At 42.1% G+C, this 19,537-nt stretch overlaps 1 protein-coding gene across 1 annotated transcript in view; it reads right to left on the bottom strand.

Moving 5' to 3' along the window:
• Positions 1 to 5,341: 5,341 nt before the first annotated feature.
• The window catches only part of KLF9 (KLF transcription factor 9), a 29,580-nt gene continuing 15,384 nt past the window's right edge, over positions 5,342 to 19,537 (bottom strand). The window contains exon 2 of the mRNA XM_049770977.1: positions 5,342 to 5,872. Within this exon, the coding sequence (XP_049626934.1) occupies positions 5,643 to 5,872 (230 nt within the window). The 3' untranslated portion in view covers positions 5,342 to 5,642. The remainder of the gene's footprint in view (positions 5,873 to 19,537) is intronic.

The following is a 19,537-nucleotide window of genomic DNA, read 5'->3' as shown; positions in this document are numbered from 1 at the left end:
AGATCGAACCCAGGTTCGTCCCCGTTCGACCACATGCAAGGCAAACACCCTGCCACTGTGCTATTGCTCAGATCCCAGTTGTTGTTCTCTTAAAAGAACCATTTAATCGAAGTGCCCAAAATTATTACTTTGCAATACTTATAAATATCTATTCATTCATAAGATCACACATTTAGGGGTGGGATCATACAGCAGGTAAGGTTCTTAACTTGCATGTGTCCAAATTAGGGTTAATCCACACCGAGCACCCTATATTGCTCACAAGCCAATAGGAATGATCTCTGAACACCGATCCAGGAGTACATCCTGAGCACTGCTATGAGTGGCCAAAAAAAAAAAAAAAAAAAAACATAAAAAATCACAATTTAAAAGTTTTCTTCATTTGAATTTGTCAAGTGACTGTTTTATTAGTCTTTTTGAAGATCATCCTCTTGATTTATACGCCAATTTCACTATAGTCTGTGCTTTTTTCTAGATTTTGTTTACTTTCTGGCTTCTTGAGTTCATCACTTGTTTATTTATACTTGTTCATAGATAATAAAAAAAACCCAGCCTGTATTCAAGACAGGTTTTGTATATCCCTCACTCATTAACCTTTTTATGATTGTTCTCAGAGTAGTTCTTTTTCTAACTGCACTCACCACTCTTTGTGAGCTTCATCTCTTGAGTCAGTCCTTCTGGCCCTCATCTCTGGGAATTATGTCTTTAATTTTTCTTAAAACGCATAGATGAGACTATTCTGTGTATGTGTGCCTCTCTCTCTGACTAATTTCACTCAGCATAATAGATTCCATGTACATCTTGTATAGGAAAATTTCATGACTTCATCTCCCCTGACAACTACATAATATTCCATTATGTATATACACCACAGTTTCGTTAGCCATTCATATGTTGAAGAGCATCTTGGTTGTTTCCAGAGTCTGGCTATTGTAAAAAGTGCTGCGATGAATATAGGTGTGAAGAAGGGATTTTTGTATTGTATTTTTGTGTTCCTAGGGTATATCCCTAGGAGTGGTATAGCTGGGTCAAATGGGAGCTCAATTTTCATTTTTGTGAAGAATCTCTATATAAAATATATAATTTTGTTGTAAACTGTTTACTTTATTGACGTGTGGTGAGAAGATGCATTGTATAATGTTATTTATAGTTTATTATATCTTATCTTTTTGCATAGATTCCATGAATATATTAATGTTAGTGTAAAATTTGGGGGGGTACTGGGCCATTCCTCTTGATGCTCAGGGGTTACTCCTGGCTCTGCTCATAAATTGCTCCTGGCAGACATGGGGGACTTTGTGAATGTCAGGGATCAAACTCGAGTTCATCCCCAGTAGCCACATGCATGTCAAATGCCCCACTGCTGTGCTATCGCTCTGGTCCAATGTAAAATATTTTTAAATAATATGACTCGTGAAATTCATCTGTTTTTAATTTTGTCATATATTTTTATCATTTATATATTTTGTCATATCTTCTATAAGAATTAGCAAATAAATTTCTTTTACCCAATTGTTTCCCTTAAGTCCTATTCTTTTCACATATCTGAATTATTTGAAATATTTTCATCAACCTCTGCCATATTTATTAATCATTTTGTTAAACTATTTTTTGCATGTTAGGTAGAAGAACCCCTAGTGAAATAGATAACTCAAATATATGCTCAATTTTGTTTTCTGAACCAATTAAAATGTAACTTTAATAAGGTTGTTTATATGCCAAGTTGATTCTATTTTCCTTTTTATTTAATATTTCTCTTATATTCTGTTAGGTATTTGCTTTTCTTGCATTTCAAATGTACCTATATAGATCAGACATTACTATTACTGTTAATAGTAAGCCAGAATTTTTTTTTTTTTGAAGTAAGGCATGTTGAAAGCTACAGGGTGATAGTATCTGCTCCCTACCAAGGCCTGAGAGGCTGGCAAAGAAACTTGCATGAGGGCCCGGAGAGATAGCACAGTGGCGTTTGCCTTGCAAGCAGCCGATCCAGGACCAAAGGTGGTTGGTTCGAATCCCGGTGTCCCATATGGTCCCCCGTGCCTGCCAGGATATATTTCTGAGCAGACAGCCAGGAGTAACCCCTGAGCACCACCCGGTATGGCCCAAACCCCCCCCCCCAAAAAAAAAAAAAACAAAAAAAAACTTGCATGAGTATAAGTCCACTCCCTTGACAATACACATTGGCTAAAATGATCCAATCTTTATCATTTATTACTTTTATTTGGACAACGTATATACATATGTACAAAATACCAACTGTCAGAATCCTCTTTTATAATTTCATTTGATTTACAAAAACGGGACAGCAAAATAACTTAGGTCACTAATACTGTACAAAAATAAAACTGATTAAACAGTTGTAAAGATCAGTATCTTACAGTGTTACAGATCATTCATCTGCTGTGAAAGAACATCTCAATCTATCCAGAGTGATGAGTGCTATGCTAAGTCTACCTGCAAACTGACGACGAACCAATTTCTGTGATTATTAACTATCAAATATAGTTGTTAAAAAGAAGCATGATGTAGAGCTAGACCTTAAAGCCAGGGCATCATTCCACACTGGTGAAGGGCTTTCTTCTTCCCTAATCAAGGAGAGGAATTCTCTTAACTCTAAAATAGTTAAATTTTCCAGAATAAGACAACTACTTACAGTATTAGAATAACAACTTCTCTTTCTTTTTTTAAACCCCTGCACTAATCTTTCAAAAGTTTCAGTTTGGTTAAAAAAGTAAACAAAAATTACTATCCGGCATCTGGATTTTTATGTTAAATCCATGGTCTTTTTAATATAAAAAATAATTGTTTCATAGTTTTTAGTGTTCAACGAACTCTAGTAGTCCTATTTGAACCATATCTTGATAGAGTAAATCTAATTAGAATGCTGGTTCCTGTTTTGTGACATCTTAAAACAGGATGTATCACAAAGAATACAAAGCCTTGAGCTTATACATTACATTACTCTAACATATAAGAGAATATCAAATGTGTGTTCTTCAACAACTGGAAAAGGCAAGTAGCAACTTTTTTTGGGGGGGGAGAAAATTGTGCAATTTTAAAAAGAAGTTGCTGCATTGACATCCATCTAAGTGCTGAACAAAAGCCACATATAGATTTACTTCAGAAACTACAAAGATTGTCTTTCACCGACTTTGCTTGGTTTTCCTTCATTTCTTTCTGTGAGGGAAGGATGAGTTTGTACAAGTTAGTGGGTTGCTAGGCAACCCAAGTTCCTCACTCACTAAAGGCAGTGTGCAGAGGAGCACAAGCAGAGCCATTCCATGAGTGCAGTTAAGAAATAGGCAGCCGAACCTATTTCGTATGGAAGAACAGATGTCCTAGAAACTCATTTTGGACACAGAAATTAAAATTTGGTTTAAAATAAGCGTTTCAAAAATCTGAAACAGAGGTAGAAAGTGTTCTTTTATTTTTCCTGACATGTTTTCCTGTGAGAAAACACTTTCCTTTTTCTCCCATGGACTGCACCCAGTCCCTACTGTTAAAAGTGGTTCTCTTTATAAGACCACTAATACAACTATGTTGGTTAGACAGAAAAAATAAAACTAAAAATAAGAACAAAATTATAACACACACCATGCTAGTGATGGCTATTGTATTGGAAGTCGGAGTCAGCTGTGACCCATGCCTACTGCAGGCGTCTATACCACTTCTGAAATGAGCAGGTGTCAGTGAGCTAATGGGATCACTGAGAGAGGTAGCACCCTATGTCTATACAATACATTTGATAGCACATGTATAAACTTGAGTGCACCGGAGCTCCCTGTTTAAAAGATCAGATAACATTATTTCTGAAAGAAAAAATATGTAAACATTTCCCCCACAATCAATGCTGACTTCCCTATTTGAGGCTTCTCCTAGACTCTGAAAACTCAGTTCCTTTTTTCTGGCCTCAGGGAAAGGCCAAAAGTTAAGTTTTCAGGTACATGGCATATTATGGATGTAGTGGTTTAGGCCATTGTAGACACCTGGATACAAGATAGTGGTGAGGGTCCGGGTGCAAAAGGTACAGTGAAGTGTTTTCAGCCTGCCGCTTGTTCTTTCTATGCACTTCCTTTCTCCAAACAGGAGATGTTGACAAGGCTCCCCTGAGATCCCCTTGGTATTTTCTCTTGGCACTCACGACTGATAGGGATATTATATTCCTTTTCACATTTCATCTCCCTTTTTTTTTTTTTTTTTTTTTTTTTGGTTTTTGGGCCACACCCTGTGACGCTCAGGGGTTACTCCTGGCTATGCGCTCAGAAGTTGCTCCTGGCTTCTTGGGGGACCATATGGGACGCCGGGGGATCGAACCGCGGTCCGTCCTAGGCTAGCGCAGGCAAGGCAGGCACCTTACCTCCAGCGCCACCGCCCGGCCCCTCATCTCCCTTTTCTTTTTGCATGACTCTTGCACCTGATAATGGGAGTTTTGAAGGGCATGGGATGGAGATCGGCAACCCTCCCCCCAACCCAATGCCCTAAATGGGTGTTTCCAGAACCCGTAACCATTAGGTTTTCTTTCCTAACAGACTCCAAGGCCCTCTCCCTGTGCGTGGCATTGCGGTACAGTTAAGAGGATGGGAACTAAAAAGACTGGACATTTTGGAACATTAATAGAGTTAAAATTGCTTATTCTTTTTAACTAAAAAATATTAAATACTACCATCCTTCTCCTTCAGCATCTGTTGCATATATTCTGCCCTCACATCTCTGCCACGATTTCTTAGGGAAAAGGGGATACTGTAAAATAGCAGATTATAACGTGGTTCCAAACATAATGTCTGCTGCTACCATTAAAGCATGTATTTAACGTGTTCATCCTCTGCATTAAAAAATAAAAGTGTAGTTTATGCTCAAGAAAGTACAATTCATACAACAAGGTTTGGAAAGTTCTGTCCTTAGTGTGACCTTCAAAGCTTGTCTCCATTAGTAGAAATCCAGACTCTGCTTACCCACTGACTAGAAGAAGTAACTTTTGTTGGTTGGTTGGTTTTTCAAGTCTTTAGATGACAGATCATGCTGGAATAGGTGTGCTCTTGCATCAAGACAGCTGTGCTATGGCGGTTTGTATTCTCAAACGTTAACGTGATTCAAGAGAGTGGTTTTGCTAAAGAAACTGAAGCACACTCGTCGTTACATTAAAAGGTAAGAATTCTGGTACATTAAAAGGTAACAATTCTGAGAGACGGCAAGCAGGAAGCGCCCAGAATCGCTGTGGGAGGCACAGGTTCAACGCACCCGGTCAGACGTATGTACATCAGTGTTGAATCTTGAAAATTCGATCCCAGTCTGGGTCCGACATCCCTCACCCCACCCGCCCACCACCCTCCCCAACCCCAAATAAAGGTGTGTGTGAGAAAGAGAAAAGCATCTGCCTTCCCTCCAACAGTCAGAGACACTGAGAGTTGCCTCTGGAAGGGGACCAAGTGTGAGCTTTGATCTTAGGCTACAATGTGCTTTAAAAAACAATGCGGGGAGAGGGCGGGCATCTGAGAGTGCCCGGCCCAAGGATGCCTGGGTCCGGCCGTCGGGGATGTCTCTGCTGGGGATTGTTTCCACCGGTCCATCCATCCGTCTGCTTGCTGGGAGTCGTTTTGTCTTCCCGGGTCCATTCCTCCCTGGCTTCCGTGGGCAGCACCTCACAAGGGGTTGGCCAGAGCCTTTTTCGACCGCTTGATCATACTGGGGTGGAACTCGGTGTGGCGGCGGGCATGCTTGGTGAGGTGGTCGCTCCGCATGAAGCGCTTCTCACACAAGGGACAGCGGAACTGCTTCTCCCCAGTGTGGGTCCGGTAGTGGCGGGTCAATTCGTCTGAGCGCGAGAACTTTTTAAGGCAGTCAGGCCACGTGCAGGGGAAGGGCCGCTCACCTATATGGGGAATGGAGACAGGAGACGCATGAGTGGGCGCCATTAGGCATGTCAAGCTGCCCCCCCCCCAACACACAGGACCATGCTCTGCCCGCTAGGCCACAGTTCAAGTGTGGCACTTCCATGGGCCCAACCCCAAGCATGAGCCTCAATCCCTCATCATGAGAATGTATTTGGGATCACACCAGAGATGCTCAGGGATTACTCCCAGCACCCAGGGATCATTTCTGCAGGTGCCTAGTGGACTATAGAGAGGGTGCAGGTGATAAAACCCTGGTTCAGCTGCATGCCTGTATACTCTCTCCAGCCTCTGGGTCAAAATCTTTAAAGAAACTACTAAAGATTTAATGGTTTAATGGGACTGGAGAGCAGGTCTAGGAGTCTTTTATGCTTTGATGTGGGTAGCAGGGTTCCATCCCTAACACCACCTGATTTTCCCTACTCCCCCGCCCCCCCCCACATGTCAGAGAGGGACCCTGAGCACATCTAAGAGTAGCCACAAACACGAAATTCAGCTTTCAGATCATTTGGGTGGGTCAAAAGCTAGCCAGTGGTGCCTTATCAGAACTTATCAGAACTCTTTGTACAGAAAGGGCACACAGAAGAGGATGGAGGAGGCCGGTAGGAGAGCCCCATGGCAAGGCCAGGAGAGTGAAGTCAGAAGAAAACCACCCTGGCTTCATCAAGACCTTCCAGGCCCCAGAACACCCAGGAAATACACTCCTGTTTAAGCTCACCAGAGGGCAATGCTTTGGTGGGGAGTTGGGGTGTGTGTGTGTCCAAACAGACTATCAGGATTGCTGAGAACTGGTGTTTTTCCTAAATAAATATACTTAAATGCAAAGAAGTTATTTTATACCCACTGGTCTCTCCACCCCCAGAGCCTTGGAGATTATTCCCTGCCCCTGTCTCAGGTTTATTTGATAAAGTTGCTAGTTTCCTGATAATCTTCCTGATCTTGTAGGCGAAGAGCCGGGCTGAGGCTTTGGCTGTCCCCAGTTAGCAACCTGGAACCAGCATTTCCTGCAGGCTGCCTGCTTGGGACTTGGCAATTCTAGTGACAGAAACACCCATATTTGAATTAAAAGCCCACTTGTCCTTTTCTTACTTTTCTCAATTTTTCTGAAGGGGGCTTCTTTATATATTTATTTCATGTATTTCAAGGGGGGATATCAAAAACACCTGCCAGGCAAATGCTATATAGATAAGCTATATCCCCAGCCCAAGCCCACATGTTCTGACCATCTCTGCCACAAATACTCTTAGTGATGTGAAATCTACCTCTTTGCAAATCACATGCAAATTCTAAATCACATGCTCTTATTGCTAGTCCCCCCCACCAGGTCTTGGAAATTATCTTCCCACTCCAAGTTTGATACAGTTGCTAATTTCATGATAATCTTTCAAGATACATTTGTTCCCTCTGACACATAATACTCCTGTAAGTACCCAAAGATGTCCACATGTTGGGTTTTCAGTTTAAACAATGCCAGTTTCTCCCCCATTCATCATAAAAGAATTGACATTCCTCTATAATTATACTGTCAATACAGGTAGAGTGAGGGGTTTATCTTAGGATCTCACTTTTCCTCTCTTCACGGATGGTTTCTTTACATGTGGATCATTTTAGAGATGAGGAGACTGAGGCTCGACCTTTGTATTTTGACACACTCCACCCCCACCTATTCTATGGTTTTCCTTGGATTCATATACTTGTTCCTACAAGACACAATGCAGCTAAGCTTTGCCCCATTATCAGAAGCTGGAGGAAAGATATTCACCTCTGACGATGCAGGGGAAACCATACGAGCAATACAACAACAGCACCAACCATTTAGATGGCTTTACTTCTGCTTATTCCTCCAGGGAGAGATGGCCTCCTGTAGCTCCCTGCCACAGCTTCCTCCTGAAACCTGTTCCAACACAGCCCTAAGCAGATGCTTCCTAGACTCAGGAAACAGAATCCAGGTGTCCACAGAACCCCGCCCGCAGGTGTGAGGACATGAACGTTTTCTCACTCCAGTCTCCAGTTCCCTGGAATCCAGAGACTCACCAGGCTGGGAGCTGTCCAGTGTGGTACTTCTGATTCACCCCCCCAAATTACCCCCAACTTCTTGTAACACATGCCAGAGAGAGATGTTGAAATCAAAATGACGACAACAAAACCAAACCTCTATCCCTCCTGGGGAAATGTAGACATGACTAAGGTATTCTTTGCTGTTCTTTCAGACAGAGCCTTGGGCATGATTTTCTATATGACTTACTAGTTCTATGGGAAACTCAACGTGGGCAAAACAAATGTGTGTCTCCAAACCATTTTAAAAATCAAGGTACAAATCTTTAGTGAGCTCTGGAGTCCAAAGTGGCAGCAGCAAAAGCTAACATCAAATGAGCAAATACCAAGTCCATCTCTAAGTAGATAAATGAGAGCTAAGATGAATGATGCATAAAGATGTTCTGTCTCAGGAGAGCCAAAAGGAAAAAGAGCTTCAAACTCAAATTCCTATAAGAAAGGGGCATGGCGGGGCTGAGTATATTTTGCCCAGCACATGGTTGGCCATGATCTGATCCCTAACATCCCATCTGGTCCCCTAAGCCCACCAGGAGTAATTCTTGAGTGCAGAGCCAGGATAACTTCCAAGCAATGTAGGATGTGACCCAAAAACAAAGATCTGTAGTTAAAAACCACACTTTGAAACTCCTACTTAGCTCCAACATCATTCTCACCCAGTTCAGAGCACCTCTGAGCAAAAGGTGAAGTGCAGGTTGAAATGCAACAAGTCAAACATGTTGTAATAAGGACACTGTCACATCTGGCTTTCCAGGGTTCCACCTCAGCACTACACAGTCTGAGTAACTTCAGGAGCTATCTTATGCACTGAGCCGGGAGTAGCCCCTAAGTAACACTGGGGTGTGACCCCAGAGAGCCATAACCTCTAGCCTCTAAGAATTAAAACACAATGAAGTCCCTTTGACTCTAATGAAGTGTTAATGAAAGAGATGGTCTTTGTTTCTGGGTTTTGGTGCACACTTACAAGTCTCAGATGGAACCTTCTCACTCTCCTTCATATAAAGTTTGTGGTCCATATAAAGAAGAGCGAGCATCCCGAATAGGAGCAAAGAGATGGAAGATAAGGTGCTTGCTTTGCATGCAGCTAACCCAGGTTTGATCTTCAGCACCCCATATGGTTCCTAGAGTCTGCCAGGAATAGTCCTGAGCACAGCCAGCTCAGCTGAGCACTGTGGCCCCAAAATGAAACAAACAAACAAACAAAAAAACCCAAGTCCAAACAAATAATTCCAAACACCCTCTTCTCCTACTCCTTGGCGGAGGCCCCCCTTTATGCTTTCTGGTGTGATAATGAATTTGGAAAGAAGAATTTGGGAAACTTGGGTTTTCTCACAGCTTGTTTGGGCAAAACTCAGAGGTGGTTTTCTTTAAGGAGCAGTAATGTGGTGGGCAGCTTAGCTCACTCATCAGCATGTGCTTCTTTCCTGTGTGTCATGAGAAGGGGAGGTTAATTTCTCTAAGTGGATCTATGTCCAGTGGGGATTTGGTGTGGTATGGACACACCCTTCTGCATTAAAGTTGGAGAAAGAAATATGTGAATGTGTCAGAAATGTCTAAATGTCAGAAAACCTGGATAAAGAGCCAGAGAGGTAGTACAGAGGGTAGGATGTTTGTCTTGCACGTGGCTGACCTTGGATTAATCCCATACAGTTCCCATGAGCACCTCTAGGGAGTAATTCCTGAGGACAGAGACAGGAATAAGCCCTAATCATTGCCAAACGTGGCCCAAAAACAAAATTAAGTTTTTGAAAAAAACAAAACAAAACAAAAACCCTGGATGAGCTGATATACAGAATTCTTAAGTACTTATTCTTTGGGTTGATGTATATTTCAAATGTCATCAAGAACCAGTCTCACTGAACTGGATTTCAGTCTAGCTTACAGGGTCTCACCATCTCAGCTGTCACTGTGCATTGTTCTCAGTACTTCTAATAAAAATGCCGTCACTGACCAAGCATCCTTCTCCCTGAGTGTTTTGGAAAAAAGAGGCAGACCCCCGCTGAGCCCAGAGCAAATCAGAGCCCTCAACAGCCTTTCTTAGACTCATTTAATTTGTGCAATTCAACTCAATAGTTTCTAAACATTTAAAGAACTACCACTTGGAAGTAGATTGCTCTCTAGAAGAAAAGCTCCAAATATAATTCTGACTCTTCTGGGTTCCTTTGAAAAAGAATTAGAAGCTTTAGGCTAATGATCTAATTCAGAAGTTAGCAAACTATGACCCAGACACCAAATCTAATCTGCTATTTGTTTTGGTAAAGTTCACAGACCATGGATGGCAAAGACACCATTTCCATATTTAGTTCTTTCAAGATAATAAATAACACTTGAACTGGAACTATTGTACAACAGGTAAGTCACCTGACATGACCCACCTGGGTGAGATTGCTGGTACCCCAATTGGTCTCCTAAGCCTGCTTAACGTGATACCTGAGCACAGATTTGAGTGTTCCCCCATCTCAAAAAAATGTGTGGCAGAATAAAATTAAATGAAATTTAAATTTCATGTCTATATGCAAAGTTTTGGGGGGCACTGAGGGCAGAATGACTATCCAGTGGTGTGCCCCAGTACTCAACGGAACATACAGAGTGATCCCTGAGTACACATCCAGGTCAAACCCCAAGTGTCCCCAAGTCTGGCCCTCAAAACAAATAAGATGCCAAGCAGTGGGGCTTAAGATTTCCTTGCACACTGCAGCTGGAGGAAATTCAAATTGGTCTCTTCTTTTAGCAGTATGCTATGCTCCTAAAAAGGGTGGTTAACTTTCTCTACACTACAAAACTCCTATGGCAAAGCAACTATCAATTAAACCATCTTTCAACTTGTCTTTAGTATTTTTTTATATTTTTTTGGTTTTTGGGTCACACCCAGCAGCTCTCAGGGTTCACTCCTGGCTTTATCAGAAATTGATCCTGGCAGGCTCGGGGGACCTTATGGGATGCCAGAATTCAAACCACCATCCTTCTGCATGCAAGACAAATACACTGCCTCCATGCTATCTCTCAGGCCCTTCCCTTTAGTATTAATGAGAGTGAACAGGCTCCTTGGGAGGAACAGAGGTATATACATGTGTTTTATTTCTGGCCTTGACAGGAAAACAGACCCAGAGGCAGTGACACAATAAACTCTGCTTTACCAGAGCAGAGTTGTTAACAGTGCAAGTGTCTGAGTTCTCATTATTTATATACCACTCCCCTCCCTGTTCAGCAACAAGCTAAGCACCTCTCCCTGACAGACTTGACTGAGTATAAAATAAACTTGATCAAGAAGGCACCAAATGTGTAAAAAACAGTATCTGCAGGGACAACTGAGGCCTCCAGCCATCTCATGGGCCTGCTGTGGTGCAGGAGAAGTAGGATGAGGCCTGACAGCTCTGTACATATTATTTAGTATATATTTGGCTCCTGTTTCTATTAAATGAACAAAAATCACTTTATCTGGTTCTTAGGAGACCAGGAAACAAACTTTCTTAGGTAGATTTTTTTCCCTTCCCTTCCCTTCCCTCACCTTTCCTTTCCCTTCCCTCACCCTTCCCTTCCCTCACCCTTCCCTTCCCTCACCCTTCCCTTCCCTCACCCTTCCCTTCCCTTCCCTTCCCTTCCCTTCCCTTCCCTTCCCTTCCCTTCTTCCCTTCCTTTCCTTCCCCTACCTACCTACCTACCAACCAACCTACCTACCTACCTACCTACCTACCTACCTACCTACCTACCTACCTACCTACCTAGTATTTGGGCCACACCCAGCAGCAGCGCCCAGCTGGCTCTGAGTTTAGAAATCACCACTGGTAGGCTGGAGCGGGGAAGGGGGATCCAGGATGCTGGGAATCAAACCAGGGAATGGAATGAAATCTGTCCAGGGTTGGCTGCGTGCAAGGCAAACACCCAATCGCTGTGCTACTGCTCTGGCCCCCTCTAGGCAGTCTTGAAATGAATAACAGTGCATTAGAGGACAACATTTTTTTGGCAAGTGCTGGGTTTGCTAACTGGATATCCCCAGGTCTGACCAGACTCCCCTAAATTTAGAAAGGCTGCCAGGAGAATCCTGGCCTAGGGCTCCCTCTTTCCCTGCTTTGCTCTTCATTTTCTTTTCCATAATCCAGATGAAGATCCTAAAACAGTCTGACCTTAGAGGCAAGAAGGTTAAAAGAGTGCAGTTTCGAGCTAAAGTCACCCAACCCAGCTTTTTGGTGTAAACAGAACCCTAAAAATGCTAACTAAAAAATCATGACTTCTTAGCGTTAGAGCAGGGTTCAGTATTAGAGTAAAGTGAGTGAAGTTCAGCTCTGCAGAAATTTGGTTTAATTTATTTAAGTATTTTCAAGTTTCCCAAACTGTGTTCAAGTGATCCAAGGTCACCTCCTGGAAATTCCCCATCAAAAAGGTTGTCAGTTCAATGCAAAGGCCCAAGAATGGGGTACTTTGTTGACCATGTAGTGCCCAAGACTATCTGAGTCAGCCTGGCAATGTTCATGGGCCTCTATGACTGTACTTGCTGATGCTTGGGTACCAAGTGGTGTGTGTGTGAAGTTAAACTGGGGTTGACTACATTCAAGGAAAGCACCTTATCTCCTGTGCTATCAACTTGGCCACCTGAAAAAAACTTTAATCTATGGCCTCTTACAAACATACAAATCAAAACAGTTTTTAAAGGAAGAGGTGATTTTAAAAAATTATAAATATATGCCTAACATCTCCAAGATGATACTGATAATTTATCCTTAGTTAACAGACTATAATACATATGCACATACCTGTACTGCATATATTTTGCCTTGATTAAATGAAAAATAGTATTTAATAATTCAACATTCACCATTAATAAATTTTAGGAGAAATAAAAAATTATGGTTCTTTTATTCTTTTTCTTTTTTTTGGGTCATACCAGTGGTACTCAAGGATTACTCCTGGCTCTGCACACTGAGGAATAATTTCTGGCGGTGCTCAGAGGATCACATGGGATGCTAAAGATTGAACCTGGGTGGACCACATGCCAAGGCAAGCACCTTAATCCCTATACTATTGCTTTGGTCCCTAGAATATTTTTAAGAATAATTGAAACCTCTCCTAGTGAGGTTAATGGTAAATGGAGATTATGTCTTGACTAAAGTTAAGTTCATGGTGTTAATGGATCTCTGACCCATCATTCAAACTGTTTAGGGCCAAAGAAATCTCTAGGTTGAGAGCATGCCTGGTGGGGTTGGATCCCAATATCAGAGGGTCCCCTGAACACCCCCACGAGTAACCCCCCCTAAAACCCAGACATAAAAGATGGTTTAGGCAATGTTACTAAGTGGAATTTTATATAAGTGGGGATTGGGAGTGATAGCACAGCAGCAGGGCATTTGCCTTGCATGCAGCTGAACCCCTGAAAGACCCAGGTTTGGTTCCTGACATCCCATATGATCCCTGAGCCTGCCAGGAGCAATTTCTGAATGCAGAGCCAGGAGTAACCCCTGAGTGCAACCAGGTGTGTCCTAAAAACAAACAAATGAATAAATGAAATGAAATAAGTGGGGCAAAGAGAGAAGAAATAATTGATAGGTGATAAAACTTCCTCTTTAAAACTCTGAACTAGGGGGCCCGGAGAGATAGCACAGCGGCGTTTGCCTTGCAAGTAGCCGATCCAGGACCAAAGGTGGTTGGTTCGAATCTGGGTGTCCCATATGGTCCCCCGTGCCTGCCAGGAGCTAATTCTGAGCAGATAGCCAGGAGTAACCCCTGAGCAACGCTGGGTGTGGCCCAAAAACCAAAAAAAAAAAAAAATCTGAACTAGGGGCCGGAGAGATAGCATGGAGGTAAAGCTTTTGCCTTGCATGCAGAAGGATGGTGGTTTGAATCCTGGCATCCCATATGATCCACCAGCCTGCCAGGAGCAATTTCTGAGCATAGAGCCAGGAGTAACCCCTGAGCTGCTGGGTATGACCCCAAAACCAAAAACCTAAATAAATAAATAAATAAACAAACAAACAAATATGAACTAGGGGCTGGAGCGATAGCACAGTGGTAGGGTATTTGCTTTGCGTGCAGACGACCCGGGACAGATCCAGGTTCCATTCCCGGAATCCCGTATGCCACTGAGCCTGACAGGAGTGATTTCTGAGCACAGAACCAGGAGTAACTATTGAGTGCTAATGGGTGTGGTACAAAAAATAAAAATAAATAAAAATAAAAAATCTGAGCTAAACAAATAAAAACCAATGTGACTTAAACATACAATCATAAGCATAATATACAAAATAACATGGCTTCTTTTTTGGGGTCACACCCAGTGCTCAGGGACTAATCCTGGCTCTGCACTCAGAAATCGCCACTGGCAGGCTCTGGGGGCCATTTGGGATGCTGAGATTCTAACCACCATCTGTCCTGAATCATCTGTGTGCAACGCTAACGCCCTACCACTGTGCTCTCTCCAGCCCCATATGATAACATCTAATCCAGTAACTGTAACCAGTTATAAGACAAAAAATTCAGGATGTGCATGTCACAAACCCTTGATGCAAAAGAAAATGAAAATGTGGGATATTTTCTATGTTCTTGGGTAATAAGATTCAATGGTGTGGGCAAGAGCGATAGCACAGTGATAGGGCCGTTTGCCTTGCACACAGAAACCCTGGACAGACCCAGGTTTGATCCCGGCATCCCATCTGGTCCCCGTAGCCTGCAGGATTGATTTCTAAGTACAGAGTCAGGAGTAACCCGAATGCAGCTGGGTGTGGCCCAAAAACAAACAAATAATCAAACAAAAAGATTCAATGGTGTAAATATGTACAGATTCACTTGTGAAATTAATACATATCATAGGAATTGTTTTTATTTCTTCATGAACTTGACAAAATTATTCTAAAGTTCAATTGGAGGAATAAACATGTTCAAATTGACAAGAAAATTTGCAAAAGAACAATAAGTGAGCTCTAGTAGTACCAGTTATTAAAATGCATGATTAAAATGGCAATAATTAAGATAGAGAAATAACTACCAGCCCAGAAAAAGACAAATCAGTGGAACTGGGCTGAGTTGGAAAACAAACCCCAGAATCTAAAAGGATGGGATATTTCAAATAAGCAGCTGGTAAAAAGTTAAATTTGGATTCCAACTGTATGTATTTCACTTAAATTCTAAAGGCGCTATATTTGTATGTGTAAAAATTTAAAGCATAATGGTAAAAGAAAATATAAGTGAGTATTTTTAGAATCTGAGAATGGGGAGAGTCTTTCAGTCTTTCTAAACATAAAACCAGGCAGAATCCAACTTAAAGGAAATCTCTGAAATAGATAAAAATGTTAAAATTCTGTATGATAAAAAAAAATTCTGTATGACAAAAATATGTAAGATAAAAATACATGCTAACCAAAACAGTAAATATGAAATATAACAAGGTTGAAAATCTATAATATAGGGCTGGAGCGGGAGTATAGCAGGTAGTGCCTTGCATAGTTCACAAGGTGTTGGTCACAAGTACTACATATGGTCCCTTGAGTCCACCAGGGATGATTTCTAAGCAGAAATCCAGGAATAAGAAGCTTGTGAACTGCCTGTTGTGGTCCCAAAATGAAAACAAACAAAATAATGTATACTATAAACAAGAATACCTGCAAATCAAAATAAGTAGCCCAATTTAATAAAAAATTAGGGAAATGTAAATATGTGATTTATAAAACAGATAAAATATACAATTAAGGTACACTGGTAAAATCATCTAATAACCAATAAATAAGTAAATACATAAAAAATAATCTCAAAATAATTAGAATTTACCAATTAAGGCAACAATAAAATAGCAGATTGGTTAAAATGTTTTGTTTCGGGGCCAGAGAGATAGCATGGAGGTAAGGCATTTGCCTTTCATGCAGAAGGTCAGTGGTTCGAATCCCAGCATCCCATATGGTCCCCCGAGCCTGCCAGGGGTGATTTCTGAACATAGAGCAAGCAGTAACCCCTGAGCGCTGCCGGGTATGACCCAAACCCCCACCCCTCAAATGTTTTATTTCTGGGGCTAAAGAGATAGCACAGTGGTAGGGCATTTGTCTTGCACATGGTCAACCCAGGAAGGAGGTGGTTCGATTCCTAGCATCCCATATGGTCCCCGAAACCTGCCAGGAGTGATTTCTGAGTGCAGAGCCAGGAATAACCCCTGAGCACTTCCGGGTGTGACACCTCCTCCAAATGTTTTATTTCTGTTTTGGGTTTGGATCAAACCAGATGATTCTCAGAACTTACTCTTTCTTGATTTACAGTTCAGGAATCACTCATGGCAGATCTTGGGGCGCAATATGCCTTATAGGGGATTGACTGAGGTTGGCATCATACAAAAAAAGCACCTTATTCCCTTGGTAAAAAAAATATATATGAATACATATATTCAGGGGCTAGAGAGACAATTCAAGAAGTAGAGCACATGCCTACCCTATGTGAGGCCCTGAGTCCAATCCCAATCACCACTCCACCAGGAGTGATTCCTCAGTACAGAACCAGGAGTAAACTCTGAGCAGGGTCAAGTATGGCACCGTGAACGCCTCCAAAAAACATGTTCACAAGCCTTTATTTGGTGGAAACAAGAGAAAATACTGCTTGGGTGAGTAGAGCCTATCACTGATCCATGGCTTGTGACAACACTGGAAATTTTGGGAATTATTTTGGGTAATAACTACTCAAGAACAGAGAAATATGTACATGGATACAGGTACCGTTTATCAGCGCTTAAGTTTGGCTGCAACTTGACTGTATAATAATAAAGAACTAGTTTTATACATTATAGTGTATCCATACAGTGAAATAATTTGTATCTGCTAAAATAGGCACTAAAGTGTTACATAAAGAAATGGAAAGATGTAGTTATGCACCACTGAGTAAAAAGATCAGCATGTGCCTTGGTGGGTATGAGAAAGAACATTTATGAAGAGAATGTTGTTAAACATTTATGTAAAATATTGACAGCAATTATCTACAGAAAAGGGGGTCAAGTATGAACTTTTTCTTTCTGTGATTTCCTTCTGTGTTTTCTGATTTCTTTTACAACTAAGCACACATGGATTGTGAAAGTCATTTTGAAAAATGTTATTTTGGGGTCCGGAGAGATAGCATGGAGGTAGGGTGTTTGCTTTTCATGCAGAAGGTCATTGGTTCGAATCCTGGCATCCCATGTAGTCCCCCGAGCCTGCCAGGAGTGATTTCTGAGCATAGAGTCAGGAGTAACCCCTGAGCGCTACCAGCTGTGACCCAAAAATAAAAATAAAACCAACCAGCCAAACAAACAAAAAACAAAATAAATCAAACAAACAAAAAAAGAAAAATGTTATTTTGGGGCCAGAGAGATAGCACAGTGGTAGGGCATTTGCCTTGTATGCAGCCGACCCAGGACAGACCCGGTTAGATTCCCGGCATCCCATAGAGTCCCCCAAATGCCAGGGGCGATTTCTGAGTGCAGAGCCAGGCGTGATTCCTGACCACTGCTGGGTGTGGTCCAAGAACCAATCAATCAACAAATAGTTTTTTAAAAAGTTAAAAAAATGTTATTTTCGGGGGCTGGAGAAATAGCATTAAGGTAGGGCATTTGCCTTGTATGCAGAAGGATGGTAGTTCAAATCCCGGCATCTCATATGTTCCCCTGAGCCTACCAGGAGCCATTTCTGAGCATAGACCCAGAAATAACCCCTGAGCCGCGCCAGGCATGACCCCCTCCCCAATGTTATTTTCAGCTGGTGCTACAGCATAGCTGTAGGGTGTTTGCCTTGCATGCAACCAACCCTGAACAAACCCAGGTTCAATTCCCCATATCCTATATGGTTCCCCCAAGCCTGCCAGGAGTGATTTCTGAGCAGAGTAATCCCTGAGGCCACTGGGTGTGGCCCAAAAAGAAAAGAAAGAAAAATGTTACTTTCACATTATAAAAAGTCTTACTGACAAAGAAAATAATGCTATGTTGGAGTTGAAATTTTTCCACAAATGGGTTGAGCAGGAATGTAGCTCCAGGAACAAGGAGGGGCAGGGCTTTCTCCTGAGAATTTACTGGAATACTCTAGTATTCTAGTACTTCAGTCCAAAGAAAAGAGTTTCTTTTCTCCATAAATTGTTAGAAAGTAAGGAATCTTGGCAAAGTTAGAAAGGATATCTGTGCTCTTCCTTCTCCCAATCTATTCTACCTCTAAGGGAGGTATCACTCTTATCCTGTGACACCAACAATCAGGGGAGAGCCCAGATGTCACCACATGTCTGAGTTCTAGGGATGAGGGCAGCCAGCAAAAGCTCAGAGTCCAATAAAGCCCAAGGACACCCTAGGTCTAGAACTAGTTTCCAAAGTCCTCTCACTTATGAGTATCAAATGAGATCAGTTTTGAAACATGGACAGAGACCCCTCCTAAAGCTAATGTTACATAGTTACATAGTAATTTACCAAGCTCAGTGAGCCTAAACTGTAATACAGAAAGTTCAATTAGCACCAACCGCAGCCCAGTAAATCCTTAGAAAATGACTTCAGTATCACCGTGGAGAGACAGAACAATTATTTCAAATTGATCCTTATTGACCTAAGTTTCGACAATTCCACTTGCTTTTGTTTTGTCACAAACAATATGAAGTATATTATGGAGACAGACTATATGGAGACAGACTATGGTGGTAGGTGGGAGATTGGGGCCACTGGTGAAGAGAATGTCACTCTGATGGTGGGACTGGTGTTTTGAACATTTAATGCCTGAAATGACTATTCTGAACAACTTGGTAAATCATAGTGTATAATTAAGATTAGGGGAAAAAAAAAGAGAAACAGGGAGATAGCACAGCAGTTAAGGTCTTTAACTTGAACTTGCATACAACTGACCCAGATTCAATTCCCAGAACCACATTTGGTCAGAGGTGATCCCTCAACACAGAGCCAGGAATAAGCCTAGAGCACTATTAATGTGATCCAAAATGATAACAAAAAACAAAACATGAACACTAAGCAATGTAAGATCTGTCTTAGACTGAAATAATACCATGCAAAACTAGCCTGCTTGCTAAACTCGGAAAAGAGACTGCTGTCCTCAGTTGGAAACAGAGTATAAAGGGCAGGACACTTGCCTTGCATCTGGCTGACCAAGGTTCATTCCCCCTAGTATCCCATATGGTCATCCAAGCACTGCCAGGAGTCATGAGTATTATGCCCCAAGCAATGGTGGTTGTAGCACCAAACTTCTTCTCCAACCCAAGTATTATTATTTCTCCTGCCCACCCTTGTTGCTTTACAGTGCCTGTTTGCTCCAGGCCCCGTGTGTTTCCCTTTTAGATTTCATTGCTACAGTAGAGTCACGAAGAGGCAGCTGTAGACTTCACTTACCTGTGGGAGGCAGCCCAGCTAGTGCTGTGGCAGCGGCACAGGGAAGTGTGTGTGGCCTCCATCTAGCAGACACACTTCCTTGCAGAGCAAACTGAAAGCTTCCCCTCCAAATGGGGCTCGCAAACCCACAGCCTGAGATGCCCGAGAAAGCTGGGGCACTGGCATCTCAGAAGTAAAAGGTAGCTGGGAGGTCTGGTTCTTTTATTTAGGATATCAGGAGAACAAGATTTCTGACCCTACTACCCCCATATCAGTGCAACTCTCAAAGGGCAGAGGTGGC

Source organism: Suncus etruscus, chromosome 3 (assembly GCF_024139225.1).
Source record: "Suncus etruscus isolate mSunEtr1 chromosome 3, mSunEtr1.pri.cur, whole genome shotgun sequence".
NCBI classification, from domain to species: domain Eukaryota; kingdom Metazoa; phylum Chordata; class Mammalia; order Eulipotyphla; family Soricidae; genus Suncus; species Suncus etruscus.
Note: the sequence above shows the minus strand (reverse complement) of the source record. Positions and strands in the feature narration are given on the sequence as shown.